This window comes from Carcharodon carcharias, chromosome 14 (assembly GCF_017639515.1).
Source record: "Carcharodon carcharias isolate sCarCar2 chromosome 14, sCarCar2.pri, whole genome shotgun sequence".
Taxonomy (NCBI): Eukaryota; Metazoa; Chordata; class Chondrichthyes; order Lamniformes; family Lamnidae; genus Carcharodon; species Carcharodon carcharias.
Window position 1 is genome coordinate 50,530,922 of NC_054480.1, and position 15,478 is coordinate 50,546,399.

Consider the following 15,478-nt stretch of genomic DNA (forward strand, 5'->3'; position numbering starts at 1 on the left):
ATATCTTGCTCCGAAATCTTAAGAAAAACCCTCAAACCAATATTACCATGATTTGACTGAAACCACATACAGTCCCCAACACAGCCGCTTTGTCCGGTATCGATTGTAGGCCCTGAGTAAGGGGACCAGCTCTGACCCTTCTTCTGACTGCAGCCCACAAAACCTCAGACCAGTCTCACTACAATTTGGCTGAAACCACTTACAATCCCCAACACAGCTGGTCTGTCTGGTGTCGACTGTGGGCCCTGAGTCAAGGTGATCAGCCTTGGCCCTTCTTCTGACTGCAGCCCATACACTCTGATGTGCTCTTCTTTTATACTAGTTTAAATCAGACATGTCAAAACATATTTCCTCTTGTTCCAATGTCCAGTTAGTTGATTCCACGCAAAGTCCAGACAAATACAGTCAGTTCCTGCTGGTTGAAACAATGTGGGGGTTTTCCATGGAAGATGAATCTAGGTGAATATTATCAGTTCTCATTGTATTAGCAATTCTCCTGCTGTTTGAGGTAGCACAGTAACAGCTCAGTAACAGCACTTGGCTCCAAGGTTAATGAGGGTTTGAATGACCCTATTCCAGTACTATTGTCTGTGGTGTAGACCTTGCATAATTCCTTGAGTGTAATTGTATTGATGATATGTCCTTTATGTCACTGTATTGGGTAATCAGACCTTCTTGATTGCATTAGTCAATGGCAGGTAATGGTAATCCCTGGTACCATTGTTCCCTGATAGCAGTGAGTCAATGTCCAAGTCCTTTTGATAAGTCACTGCTTTTCATAGATGTCCAAATTAAGCCCTTGCTGCCCAGCCCTGTGCTATAGGCTGCAGCTTGTCTTTTGTATTTTTATAGCTCCAAACATGAGATCAAAACATGTCCATGGGTTTGAATTTATATTCTATAAATTTCCCTGTTGGAGGGAATTCCAATCTTACAATTCGTTGCTAAATTTAAAAAAAAGTAATTCAATAACAGGTTAACTGTCATTCATCTTTTCTGGTATTTGTGGGCCTTGCTGCATGCAAATTTGTGTCTTGTTTGCATAGTGATTGTATTTCATAAATAATTATAAAGCAGCACTTTCAGATGTCTTGATGTGAAAGGTGATATACCAATGCAAGTCATTCTGGTGACAATTATCCGTTAGATTCATGGATCTGATCCCAAGTAAATGCTATGTCAGATCTAACAAGTTACTCTAATTTCATGAATTGATGCACTAAAATGTATCTTCCTGCAACTGTCTCCTTGTATTTTGGTACTTTGCTATTCCACAATTATTTTTGGTGTTCTCACTGTTTTTCTATTTAACTTCCTGACATTTTGTTCTTTCTTTCTGATATCTACGTATGTTCATCTTTAAAGTCCACGGCATTTAGCCAGATAATAACTTAGGTGATAACGTTAAGGCTCCTTTGAACTGTCTATTCAATAGTTATGATTTTTAAGTATATGAGAGAATTAGTACATTAGAGTACTAGGTATTTCAACAGCACTTTATAGGAACATTTGGTCCTTGAGTTGAAGACATGATCCATTCCTTATACCTCCTCTCTTTTTATATTCATTCCTGATGTGGGCGTCCCTTATTCAGAGGCCATTTAAGAGTCAACCACATTGCTGTTGGTCTGGAGTCACACGATGGCAGATTTCCTTCTCTAAAGGACATTAGTGAACCAGATAGGTTTTTACGACATTTGGCAATAGTTTCATGGTCATCATCAGACTTTTTATTCCATATTTTTATCTAATTTAAATTTCACCATCTGCCATGATGGGATTTGAACATGGACACAGAGCATTACCCTGGATCTCCGGAATACCAGTCAGTGACAATACCACTATGCCAACGCCTCCCCATACATAACATATGCTTGTACTGAGTTCACGTGAGGAGAAGCTGATCTGGAACTAGCAGAACACATGAGAAAAAGGAAGAAAATGAGTCAAAAGAAATTGGGGAAACCGTTGGCCTTCATGTTGGGGAATGCAAGGTAATAACTGGAGGAAATAGGGGCTGGCAGACATTGAGGTAAGTATGTGGAAGACTAAGATTTATGGCTTGGAAGCACTCAGTGGAGCTGGGTTCTAGTTGCACTGAAAAGTAGAGGTAGGTACCACTCAGCTTGAGCGAAGGGAATATGAGAGCTGACAATATTTTGAGGGCTAGATCTTGGGGAATGTCATCTGGGTTTAGTAAGGTATTACAGTTTAGGCATTCTAAATACTATTTCTCTCACACTGATTACTGTATACTCAAGGTTATACTCAGGCAGTGTCTCTCATGATCAAGTGGTGGACATCTTGAGTTGCATGTTCTAGGATTAAGAATTACCTTATTTTGCTGAGATTTTGCTGCATGCTCAAATTCCTGTAGTATTCTCACTGTGTCTCATGTGGATCTGAAAAGCAGAAAATAGTACACTCCGAGTCTGACTTGTAAGACCAAATGAAAACAATTTTCTTTGCACTAAAAAAATCAAAGGAATTTCAGGGGCCAATTTATTTCTAGAGTGGCCAGTAACCAAAACTGACCAGATCAACAAGATCTGGCAAGCCTTTTGTGTTGCTGTCATGGTCTGTAATCAGAAAGTATTTGGATCAAAGTTTCCTTGGTGGCAGGACAGTCTCCGTTTGAAATGGTGTCGTACACAAAACTGCACACCGGAGATAAACAGACCAACTGGAATCTACCCAGAGCTCCAGGCTGAACTTCCAGCTTGCAAAAACAGCTAATATCTCAACTTTGACAGCTGTGATCTTAAAGGCTTGTTTTGACCTGCATTAGCTACTAAAATGTAGTCAGTTCACTGGTGAAATTGAGATGCTTGATTAACAAATTTCAACACCCGATTATAGCATTGCATTGTTTGCGTTGTTTTATTCATTAGTCTTGCAGACTATAGACTGTAAGAAATAGTTTTAGAATGAGTATTTTCATCCCTTGTAATCTGGTTCCATCTTCATTTGTTAAATGCCTGTACAATAAATAAACTCCATTGTTTATTGTTAAAATAAATCTACAGTTCAACTTGATTTTAATAGTTTGATATTTACAGCCTTTTTGTAGGTAGGAAAACATGGTGGTCACCCTGTATGGCCTCTGATCCAAGGTCTGATTAAGAGGTAATTAGTTACTCTATTAGAACTCTAACCCACTCAGAGACCATGGGCAGAATTTTATGGCCCCATTGCGGCGGAGGCAGGCCTATAAAATATAGCGAGCTGTTCAAAAGTCCATCGTCTTTGGAGAGACCCAAAAATCCCATTGGCAGGAGAGGCTGTAAAATTCCGCCCCACATCACGTTGCAGTTTTCAGTTCATGGAAGACTCAATCTGCTTATGAAAATTGCCCCTCTGCCATGAGCATAAAAGTGTTGGGTGAAAGCTTGAAGGCAAGAAAGATTAGAGAAATTGAATAATGCCCGAAATGCAATGGAGATTTGAATGTTACTGCAAGATGTGCCCAGAAACTTTCAGAGTTTCTCATTTAGCAATTTTGACAATTTCTTGAATGTGTTAAAACTCCATTGTAAGAATCACATGAAGAATACATCATTGAAATCTTCATGATTTGTCTAGTTTTTATCTTTAATATTTCTAAGAAGAACCACTGTTTGGGTGAGATGGACCTTTTGCACTTTCTGGACTTGCACTCAATATGCCAGAATTTTGTTTCATTTGCTCACAATTCTTTCCACCATGAAGATCAAAACATTTTTTTTTTAAATTCAGGAATAAAAACAGAAAATGTTGGAAATACTCAGCAGGTCACACAGCATCAGTGGAGAGAGCAATAAAGTTAACGTTGTAGGTCGATGATCTTTCATCAGAATTGGGAAAAGTTAGAGATATGATAGGTTTTGAGCAAGGGGTAGATGGGACAAGGACAAAAGGAAGGTCTGTGATAGGGTGGAAGACAGGAGAGATTGAATGACAGAAGAGTTAGCCTTAAAGAGCCAAAGGTAATGGTGAGGGGGCAAGAAAGAAATAACAAAACGAAGGATGTGCGTAGAGCAGGTGTGCTGCTGTCTGAAAGCAGAAAGAGAAAAATCAAAACATGCAGAGAAGGAAACAAAATGGGGGGGAGGTGGAGTTTATGGTCTGAAATTGCTGAACACAATGTTGAGTTCAGAAGGCTGTCAAGTGCCTAATTGAAAGATGAGATGAGGTGCTATTCCTCAAGCTTACGTTGTGTCACCGTCATGTCATATGCCCGTAAAACATATTAGGGAGATGGACATTTTATTTTTAAAAGAAGTGTAAATTATGGATAATTTACCTCAACAAAATTGACCCAAGAGGGTCAGGTGATTTCTTCTGTGGTTTCTGTACAGACAAGTCTGAACATATCCCTTGGCAGTTACTTCCAATGCAGGTTGCCTTCCCAGGTGCTGATTGACGACTACTCTTCATTTCAATTGGAAAGATTTAAAATAGCAATGACTGCTAGACTTGCTGGCCACATGAAGATGGAATTTCAAATAAAGACATTTTGGAGACTAATCATAGCTGTAATGTTGATGGGATAGCAAACAGCCTCCATGTTTAATGTTTAAACTAACTTTGCTGGAGTTTTTTTGAGGAAGTAACAGAGAAAGTTGATAAGGGAAATGCTGTTGATGTGGCATATATAGATTTTCAAAAGGCATTTAACACAGCGCAACGCATAGACTTGTGAGCAAAATTCTTCATCTTGGAATAAAAGGAAAAGTAGGCACTTAGATAAGAAATTGGCTGAGCAACAGGAAACAGAGCCCAGGAATTTCTGTGCCTGCTGGAGCTGGACGTGTTCGGAGGCATGAGTGGAGACAATATAGCACGATTGGTTTCACGATGGTGTGAAACCAATTTGCAATCTTCTGCTCAGCCCGCTGATGGCAGGCCACATTCTCTGCCATTGGACATCGGGAATCTCATTGTAATATATCAGCATATTATTATTAGGCCTGCCCGTCAGAATCATCCCCCCGGCTGGATCGTCCACCGACGTCGGCGGGAAAGCACACCGGTATAGAACATGTCTTGACAATTGTGCTGTGCAGAAGTTTGGATTTACCCACCAGGGCTTTGTTCACATCGTGGACATCGGAAGAGCAGAAGTTGCTGGAGCCAGACACCAATGGCACACTGGGGGAAAGTCCATGGCATGCTGGGTGGATTCTCATGGACACAGCTCTGCTGCATAGCAGCGCATAGAACTTGGATAGTCATCATTGATGCTAACAACGAGTGATGGGGGAGGAAGGGCTAGGATTGGCTGGGAGAATAAAAGGTGTCATGATAGGGGAATGAAGGTGTCAGGATGGGGGAAGGTTGGGAGGGGGGGAATGAAGGTACCAGGATGGAGGGAGGTTGGGGGGAGGGACTGAAGGTGTCAGGATAGGGAGAGCTTGAGAAGGGCGGACTGAAGGTGTCAGGATGGGAGAAGGTTGGTAGGGGGGGTGAAATGTAGGTGTCAGGATAGGGGGAAGTTTGTAGGGGGGGAATGAAGGTGTTGGGGTGGGGAGGTTGGGAGGGAGAATGGTGGGAGGCGGGAGTAATGGGGGACAAGACCGCAATGGAGGAAGCAGGTGTAAGGGGGGGTGGAAGGTGCAAGAGTGCGGACAGGGGAGGGCGTCCGGGGGTAGAAAAAGGTGCGGAGAGGGGAGGGAGTGAAGGTTGGGGAAGAAGTAAGAATGGAGGAAGGAGTCGGGAAAGGGGTAGGAATAAGGCTGGAGGAAGAAGGGAACTTGGATGAGGAGTCAGGAAGGGGGAGGATGCGGGGGGTGGTGGCGGCAAAGGGGGTTGTCCAGACTTGTCCAGTTACCCTGGTGGAATGGATGAGGCTATTCATTCTGTAGTGGCACTGGCTGGCCATCCTCTTTTGCAGGGCTTTGGCACTGTCCACTGCCTCCCAAGCCTGGTTGGTAACGCCGCTGCCTATCCTGTGGCCAGAGTGGGGGTAGAGGACATCGCAGCGGGCCTCCTTGGCATCCAGAAGGCGTTGCAGTGATGTGTTATTAAACCTGGAGGCTGTAGTCTTTTTGCCTTTCGTGGACATCTTTCCTGCAAGTCATGGCCTGAAAGCACCGAGATGTGTGCTGGACTTTAAACATGGTGCCCAGAGTGATGAAGCGCCGAGGTGATAGCAGGCGGGCTGAGAGCCCACCCGCCATCGAAACAGCGTGTTTCCTAGGAATGCATAAATAATATGGCGGGATTGGGACAATATGGCGTGAAAACCTGCCATCACAGCCGGCAGGCAGAATGTCATTTTACCCGCCTGCTACCGCACTTAGTGCAAATCTGGGATGATTCCACCCAGAGAATAGTGATGAATGGTTGTTTTTCAGACTGGAGGAAGGTTTGTAACGGAATTCGCCAGGGGTCAGTGTTGGCACCCTTGCTCTTCCTGATATATATTAATGACCTGGACTGCGGTGTGCAGGGGCATGATTTCAAAATTTGCAGATATGAAGACTGGAAATGTTGTCAACTGTGATGAGGATAGTCTTGAACTTCAAAAGGACATGGACATGTTGGTGGATTGGGCAGACAAGTGGCAGATGAAGAAAAGTGTGATGAGATCCATTTTGGCAGAAAGAATATGGTGAGACGGTACAAAATAAAGGGATAGACTCTAAAGGGAGTGCAGGAACAGAGGGACCTGGTGTATATGTACATAGGTCATTGAAGATTGCAGGACATGATGAGAGAGCAATTAATAAAGCATATGGTATCTTAGGCTTTATTAGGAAGGGCATTGAGTACATGAGTGAGGAGGTCATGTTAAACTTGTATAAAACACTAGTTAGGCCTCATCTGGAGTACTGCGCCCAGTTCTGGGTGCCATACTTGAGGAAGGATGTAAAGGCATTGGAGAGAGTACATCGGAGATTCACAAGAATGATTCCAGGGATAAAAAACTATAGGTATGAGGATAGATTGGAGTGGTTGGGACTCTTTTCTTTGGAGAAAAGAAGGCTGAGAAGAGAGGTTTTCAAGATCCTAAGGGGCATGGACAGGGTAAATAGTGAGAAACTGTTCCCACTCAAGAGAGCATCAAGAACTAGAGGGCACAAATTCAAAATAATTTGCAAAAGGAGTAAATGTGATGTTAGGAAATTTTTTTTTCGCCCAGAGGGTGGTTGGAGTCTGGAACAAACTTTCTGAAAGGGTGGTGGAGGCAGGTTCAATCGAGGTATTCATAAGGGAACTGAATTGCTACCTGAAAAGAAATAACATGCAAGGTTACGGGGACAAGGGGAGTGGGACTAGGTGGAATGCTCTTTCAGAGACCCAGTGCAGACTCAATGGGCTGAATAGCCTCCTCCTGCACTGTAAAGATTCTGTGATTGTGTGACAATTACATCTGCCGAAAACCCAATGTGCGGATAATGGAATACACTGGTACTGTTGCCACGTGATCAAAACTTGTGTGACAAGAGCAGCCTGGAAATACATTATTAATCCACAAGGACAGGCCAGGGCAAATCTGTCTCAGATACAAAGACCAGAGGGAAGCCACTTCACCGAGCACAAGAGAAAACCCTGCCTGGAAAATCCGTCATTGGCAGAAATGTGGGGCTAATTCATTTTACCTACAAGATTATATTTCTTCACTACAGGAGCTCGACCACAACTTCAACCAAAGTAAAATCTGACCTTCATTTTTTCTTATTCAGCGAACTGAAAGAGAATTTCAAGGTCCGGAATGTTCCCAACCCCAATCTTTAAGGACTAAAATATTACTCATTTTTTTCAAACTCTTAGAGATTTCAGTGCATGCTACTGATGTTGTAATCATCTTTTTTGTGTGCTCAAGTCTGTGTGAATGAGGATTGGGTGTTTGTTGCATACATTTTTGGGTGTTGTGAGATAAAAGTTTATCCTTTCTTTTGATTTAAACTTAACAGAAAGCCTGTTTTTCGTGTCTGTTCTTAAAAGTCACAGCACTTAAAGGGTTAAAACACTCCTCAAAAACACATCTTGTTGAAAAAGGGAAAAATTATCTCACATCTCTCCCTAGTCCATAACAGTTGAGCTTCACTGGAATAGTACAGCAAGCCAAGGGCAGAGATACCAGTATTTTTTTTAAATTTTGGGTATTGGTTCTCTATTAAATATGGCACTACATACACTGGGCAAATGAATCAAAATCAAAGCAGTGCCAACTGGAAGCCCAACTACCGGGCAAATTGTTTTATGACTCTTTTAAAAGTTTTGAGGTTATTTAACACATTTCAAATCCTTCCTATTGGCTGCACAGGCCATTCCTAAAGTAGAGATTAAGGAACTTGAATATATCATTGGCAATATTCTATGATATGTTATGCCTTTCTTTAGCAGGTTAACTCGGGTTGTGTTGGTTCCCGTTTCTGAGCTCGGGATCCTCTTAGATCCACCTCTCAGCCTATAGGCTTTTCTTAATTCATTCAAGGGATGTGGGCATCGCTGGCTCGACCTGCATTTATTAACGGTGCTGCCCCAGACCTGCTGAGTTTTTCCAGGTAATTCTGTTTTTGTTTTTTATTACCGGTCCCTAATTGCCCTTGAGAAGGTGGTGGTGAGCTGCCTTCTTGAACTGCTGCAGTCCATGCTTCACTTACTGTGGTTTTGTTTGATCAGGACAGGATCGGGTTCTGAATCTAGGAGCGAGCCTGATCCGTTGCGAGATGTAACTGTAGCACCGAGCCTCCACCGCCACTGAACCTTCCAGAAATGTCAATCAGCAGCTGCACTGCCACCGCCAGGGCCCCGAGGGGAGAGATCAAAGCGGGGGGGTGGAAAAGGCGGAGGGGGGGGGGGGGGCGGAGGAGGAGGGGGAAATGAGGCAGGGACTACATCTCCCAGCAGGCACTGCGGAACTCAGGCTGAAATGTAAACGCAGAGGAAAGAAGCACCCCGGATTACCGTTTACTCCCAATGTAAACAACTCGATTTTTTTTATCTGAATTTACAGACCTGAGAATTGTTTTTTGGTCGCTATCCCAAAATGATCCTGGGTATTTGTAGGTGATGTCACTTCCTGAGGATGGAACTACAATTCCCAATAGGCAATGCACACCGTCAGTCAGACTTCTCGCGGTCTGATTGGATGGAAATCGATGTCAGTCATGGTGGGGGTGGGTGGGTGTGTATTTCCGGTGTGCGGTCGGAGTTCTCCTGATGTGAGGGAGCTGAGATGAAGCGGTAGGAGCGGAGCGAAAGGGGGATTCACAGTGTCGGGTGAGGTCCGCCGTGGGGGGAGGGTGGGGGGGGGCGGGGGGGAGGTGGCGGGTGAAGGCGCAGCGCACTGACACCAGTCATGGAGCAGGAGTTCGCGGAGATCGACAAATACGGAAACTGGGCGACGCTTTACCAGGTGAGGGCAGTGCGAAGTGTTCGGGGGCTGGGAGCGCAGAGCGCGACCCGGACTCAACGTTTAGCCACGGCCCCGGGGGTCGAGTTACAGACTGGCTGGAAGGAAGTGTAGGCCAGAGGAAGGGAAGGGGGTTGGAGGGAGAGTGCACCTGGATCCATGTACCGGCAGCTGTTGGGCCTGCCTGGGGCCGGATTCTGAGTCGGTGTGGGAGCTGCTTGCGGATTGTGGCCGGGCTGTCCAATTAATTACCGCTGTCAACAGCCACTCCAACAAATTACTGTACAAGTATTAAAACCAAGCTATCGCTGTGTTACCTTGGTGGCATATTGACTCTCGCCGGCTTTTCGAGCTGCAAAGACAAATGATCTTGAATGTAGCTACCATTTAGGATTATTTTGCCCTTTTTAGCGTCGGGTAAATTGACCATGAAATACATGGCTCCCTGACTTCATTACCAAACTTCAGTTGTTAAATAATAAATAATACCCTGGTTCCATTTTTTTTCAACAATGAATATTTAACGGTGATTACTGGTGCTTAAAGTAAGATTAATTATTGAAATAATCTCGATCAAATTAACCCCACGACATTAATGGTCGCCTCCACATGCTCTGTTAACGATATTTTTTTTCCTGTACATGAGGCTGACTCTTAATTCGTAGAAATAATGTTGCAAATTCAATAAGATGACCTACAAATGTTGACTCTCTTTTAGGGATAAGAATTTACTTGGTTGGATATATCTAAAGGCTTGATAGTTTAGAGAAGCGAGAAGAAAAAAAACTTGGGTGGGTGAGTAAGTATCTTGAAAAAAACGTTTGGCCCCAGTAAACATGCAAGGCCTTAGAATGGTTCACTTGCTTGTATTTTGTGTGCACCAAATGTACCTTTCAACCTGTAAAACTTCATTGTGGAGCCAGGACACACAGGTTATTTTAAAAATCACCTTATGTAGCATAAGGTTTAGAGCTTCAAAGTCTTCTGGTGCTTTGAATATATTATTGTCCCAAAGCTTTATATTTCTCTTTTCAGAGCAGCAAGTTATCAAATACATACTTATGGCTGTGGAAACTGAAGTGGGTCTGATAAAGCTTTTGAAGGGTAATTTGGGAAATGTGTTTAGGAGTGATTCCGGAGGTTTGGAATTTTTAGCATTATTTTTAAAAAGGATCAACAGTTATAAGATTATGGGTTTGTTGCAGAGAAAATGTGTGGTAATTTTGAGGCATTGCCAACAACTTTAATTTGTATCATGCATTTAATACAGGAGAAACCTTCCAGACTGCTTTGCAGAGGGGTGAATAAAAAGACCCAAGCAACCAAATATTGAGATAAGGAGAAGTGGGGAAACTAAGGAAGGATTTATATATAAACTAAGGTGGAATGGAGTGCCAGTGAAGGTTGGTAAGGGCAGAAGCATTAGTTGAGCAAGAATGAAAATGGCAAGGAATGAGGGCAGTAAATTTCTGAACAAATTGGAGTTCATGTAGGTTGGGGCTTGGGAGGTGACATGCTGTGGAGAAGTTTAGTTTGGGGGTGGTAAAGCCAAAGTATCTAACAAACCTGTCCCAATTTCAACTTCATTACTTTACCATCACTGAATTCCACCCTTTCCCTAGATCGGATCTGTTTGACTCTTGGACTACTTCTACTGTTAACGGCAATTTCAGGACTGTATCTCAGGAAATTGTGGCACAGTTGGGCCAGATGTACATATTTAAAAAATTGTTCTTTTGCCATGTAACAGTTGAACTTCCATTTTTACTTCCAACTTCTAAACTTTGAAAAATTAGTTCCTTAATGCTTGAAGCTTTTACCACAGTAAACAATTTATCTGGATGAAGAATGTCAATCCACTGCAGGATCTTAAACTTCAAATAAGTCACAATTCCTCTGTTACAAAAAAAATTGTTCCAATTCTTTAAATTTTCTTTATGGTTTTGGTTTCTGATACCAGAGATTCTTTGTTTTTTTTTTGTCTATAATGGTTCAGACTTGATATCTTCATGATTAGGTACTAACTGTGCACAGGGAACAAGGTGGTTGGTGTCCAGTCCAACATCTTGATTGTGTGTGTGTTTGACATAAACCATTTGGCATATTTGCCTTTTTCTCACTATAGTCCATCTGACCGTTTAGTAGATCCTGTTCTTAATGAAGTGACTGTGCCAAATGTACTTGCCCTCATTTTGTTCTTTGTTTTGAAATTATTTTACTCTTGTCTACATTGGATAGTATTTGTCATAAAATCTCCATTACCTCAAAAGTTCCAAGTGTTCTCTAAATCTACAGTTTGCACATTTTCTTCATAAAATCAATGAAATTAAGTCATTTATACACCCCAATATGTCCTGATCAAAATCTCTCATGCATAAAATTTCCATTTGTGACTACCCTCCATCATCAGTTTGTAATCCCTGCCTGTATCCTATCCTGCACTGAGTTCTGTTAACAAACCAAGTTTGGTTCCCACAATGTCCCAATTTGTCATCCCTTAATCTAAATCCCTACATGGTTTCTCCACTGTCCTTCTAACCAGTTTGAGCCCCGGAACTAGCCATTATCAGCTCATGCATTCAAATTTTTTGCATGGCAATTTGCTCAAGATCTAAATACGAAAGGCTTAGTTTAAGGGCAGATATTGGATGTCCTGCTGCAGTAAGATCTGAGCCGTCATCTTCTACTTGGTAGATCTAGAGTAATGTACCATAAAATGGTAACCTTACAATGGGTTGGCAGCCTATTACCTACTTCCTGTACCTGGTTGCCACTTTACTCGTGTACACAATGGTACTTCCTGGCAGTGTTGCAGACTGCAAGTAGTATCCTCTGAATGATATCTCTGATTTGACTGGCATAGAAACGTAGGAAATAGGAGCAGAAGTAGGCCATTCAGCCCCTAGAGCCTGCTCAGCCATTCAATTAGATCATGGATCATCGACTTCAATGCCATTTTCTCGCATTATTCCCATAACCCTTGGTACCTTTACTATCTGGACATTTATCAATCTCTGCCTTGAACACCCTCAATGACTGAGCCTCCCAGCCTTCTGGGGTTGAGAATTCCAGAGATTTACCTGCTGAGTGGAGAAATGCCTCCTCATCTCAGTCCTAAATGGCCAATCTCTCATTCTCAATGTATGCACCCTGGTTCTAGCACCACCCCGCCTTGGGTTCTTTCAGAGCTACTGATTCCAAATTAGCTCATTTTCATTTTGCATGTCTGCTGAACTATTAATTGGGCCACAGAGTTCAAGTATAGCTTGCATATTTTGGTGTGTTTTTAAATCCAAGCTTCCAAAGCTTAGCTTTAAAATGAAAATTTTGAATTTGGAGTATTTTGGGAACAAAGTAGTGTGAACATTCTTTTAGTAACACTGTTGGTGTGTTATACTTCCATGTTAAGCTTGAGATAATGATTTTATTTCTGAGAAATTGCTTTACTTCTGCAACAAAAGTGTTCGTTCTGTTGGTCAAGGAACTGCGATTCCTTGACCCAGGGTGAGCCATCAATCCTGCACATTGTACCAACTATCAGCCTTGGGCTGACTGAGGAAAAAAGTATTTGAGGACCAAAATCTCAAGCCCAAGACTAAGGCCATAGTTTACTATGCAGCAGTGATCCCCTGCCTCGAGTGCTTTGGAGACTTGAATGACACACATCAGGCACCTCAAAGCACTGGAGAAGTACTACGAGCAATGCCTCCAAATCTTGCAAGAAAGGTGGTCCAACAGCAGCATCCTCGCCCAACCCAACTTGGACAACATCAAGACACTAATCACTAAATACCAGCTGTGCTGTGCAAATCATGTCAATCATACATCTGACACGGGTCTCCCAAAGCAACTGCTATACTGGAACTCAGTCATGGTAAGATAATCGCAGCAGGACAGTGACAATGCTTTAGGGGTGTCCTCAAAGCATATCTGAAGGAAAATCCCCGCCGACTCACAGGAGTCCCTGGTTTGTGACTGATTAAGGTGAAGAAGGCTCATTCAGGAAGACAGTGAACACATTGAGAAACTTTGTCAGGGACATGCAGAGATGGAGCCCAGGCGTCGAAGGGAGTGCACAAATCTGCAAGCAGCCCATCTACCTGACTCTTCAAGCCCTATCCGGTCCATTTGTGGCAGAGTCTGCAGATCACACATTGAATTTATCAGCCATCTCAGAATCCATCAAACCAGAGTGGAAACAAGTCATCCTTAATCCTAAGGAACTGACTGAGAGAAGGTGTTGCAGTTTTAATTCAAAATGGTGACTTTGAACAGAGGAAAAATTGAAATCATGGAAAATTGATTCTAGCACATCCAAATAAATTTGGAAAGAAAAAAGAACTGATGTATTGTAAGGAAATGTAGCAGTTAATTTGCACACAGCAAGCTCCCACAAAAAAAATGACATGATATATAAATTAATTGTTAAGGAACAATCTGATAGTATCAAGTACCTCAGGTTCTACCTGAAAGAGGGAGTTTGTAATAGTAACATTGCTTATGGCTGTGGAGCGCTGGGAAATGCATTTTGTTTTTCACCAAGTAAACAGAAAAAGTGGCTTAATTTCTGAATTGCAACTTATGGAGTTTATCATCTTATAACATTCCCACAGCCAGTCACCAGTAGAACTGATGTAGATAACAAAAATGCTTGGCTGACCTGCTTACAGCAGGTACTTGTCTGAACAGAATTTAGCAAGTGAGCTTGTCCAGAACTGCATTGACTAAGTCAAGTTCCATTTCATCAAGTACAGTGAAGAGAGATTTGGTGATAAAAGTATCCATTCATTCAGCTGTGGCAAGTTGCTGAAGCATATTAATGCCTACAGTCATGCCAGTTGTAGGGAAATAAAAATTTAGTGAAATTCAAGTATGTTGCATGTAGCGCTTGGTTGAGAAGCAAGTTGGGAACTTGTGGCTCATTTTAATTGCTTACACTATTGTGATTATACAGTATCTGTGTCTCTGGTCTTAGCCAATCCAGAGTTTTTTAATGACAAAAAAATGCATATTGTTTTTAGATCCGCAAATCACTATTGTAGGTCTGTGTTCCTAAATGGTTTTCGGATAGCATCTTGTTAAATTATCACAGTTGGGCCTGGAATCATTGCTTTAGTCACTGTTGATTATTTGTATGTTTTGAATTATGGTGGGTGGGGGAAATAGCTCATGAATTTTATTGGAATGTGTCCTACTAAAATCTTGTCTATGGCCTTTTGGGGATTAAAACCAGTTTCACTTAAAGAAAACAAAATCCAGATTTTGTGATAGCAGAGTATCCAACCGAAGACAAATAGACTTGTTGGTTTTTAGGAGTTTATTCTCAATTGACTAAATTGACTGCAATGTCATTGGAATAATTTCCTAATAGCTACAAAGTTAGTTCCCTAATAGCTACAAAGTTAATTCAGTCAGCAACAGATTCTTAGATGAGGAAATGTCATTTTGCCATCTAATTCAGACATCCAGATCTAGATTCTTAATGTTGAGGCATAGATGAAGCACAGGTTTAAACAAATTTTAAAATAGAATAAATTTTGAATCATTTTTCTTAACGTCCAAATAGCATCCATTTTTTGTATTTTCCATTTTAAATTGAGATGAAACTAGGAATCTTTTGCACATCATTTGAAATAAAATGCAGTCCATGTGACACTTCCAGTAACAAATTTGCAAACATCAATTGTGTGCATTGGAGATGAAAGTCTGTTATTTGTTTTGTTACATTGTTAAAATCTGGTATATTAATCATATCTTCTAAGTTTAGGAAGGTGTCTCGGACTGATGTAATTGTAAATTTTTGTAAAAATGTTGGTGCATCATACAAAATCTAGATTTCAATAGATAGGTTGAGTGCAAAAAAAAATCAATAATCACAGTTCCCTTTTGAGTAAGATATCCTGCAACTATTGTATTTTTTTCCTTAAAAAATACTATTAAACACATACAATGATGAGCCAGTTTTTATAAGATAAATGCAGTAATGTTTGCAAACTGAGCAAAGGTCATAAGACCAAACCTCCAGGAATATGTCAAGAGTTAACAACTCTAACCAGAGCGCAATGAATTTTGCTCATACCTCCTGACTTGTATTCTCTTGTTTCAGCTTTGTAGTTGAATATTCTATTAGTATCT

At 41.7% G+C, this 15,478-nt stretch overlaps 1 protein-coding gene and 1 long non-coding RNA gene across 7 annotated transcripts in view; one reads left to right on the plus strand and one right to left on the minus strand.

Annotated features, from left to right (window-relative positions):
* LOC121286758 overlaps positions 1–8,739 on the minus strand; it is a 43,960-nt gene extending 35,221 nt beyond the window's left edge. The window contains exons 1-2 of the long non-coding RNA XR_005945047.1: positions 8,592–8,739; positions 2,336–2,402 (exon numbers count right to left, since the gene is read on the minus strand). This is a non-coding gene — a long non-coding RNA (uncharacterized LOC121286758). The remainder of the gene's footprint in view (positions 1–2,335; positions 2,403–8,591) is intronic.
* A 393-nt stretch (positions 8,740–9,132) lies between these two features.
* Positions 9,133–15,478, plus strand: part of LOC121287145 (tyrosine-protein phosphatase non-receptor type 1-like) — a 129,870-nt gene continuing 123,524 nt past the window's right edge. Inside the window, exons 1-2 of one of the 6 annotated variants that reach the window (XM_041204724.1) lie at positions 9,319–9,346; positions 10,062–10,142. Coding sequence is in view for 1 of the 6 variants with exons in the window: in XM_041204721.1 (XP_041060655.1) it covers positions 9,290–9,346 (57 nt within the window). In the remaining 5 variants the exon portion in view is untranslated. Of the gene's footprint in view, positions 9,211–9,244; positions 9,347–10,061; positions 10,143–15,478 lie in introns of those variants that run through there. The other 5 variants (XM_041204723.1, XM_041204725.1, XM_041204721.1 and 2 more) reach the window with 5 other exon arrangements.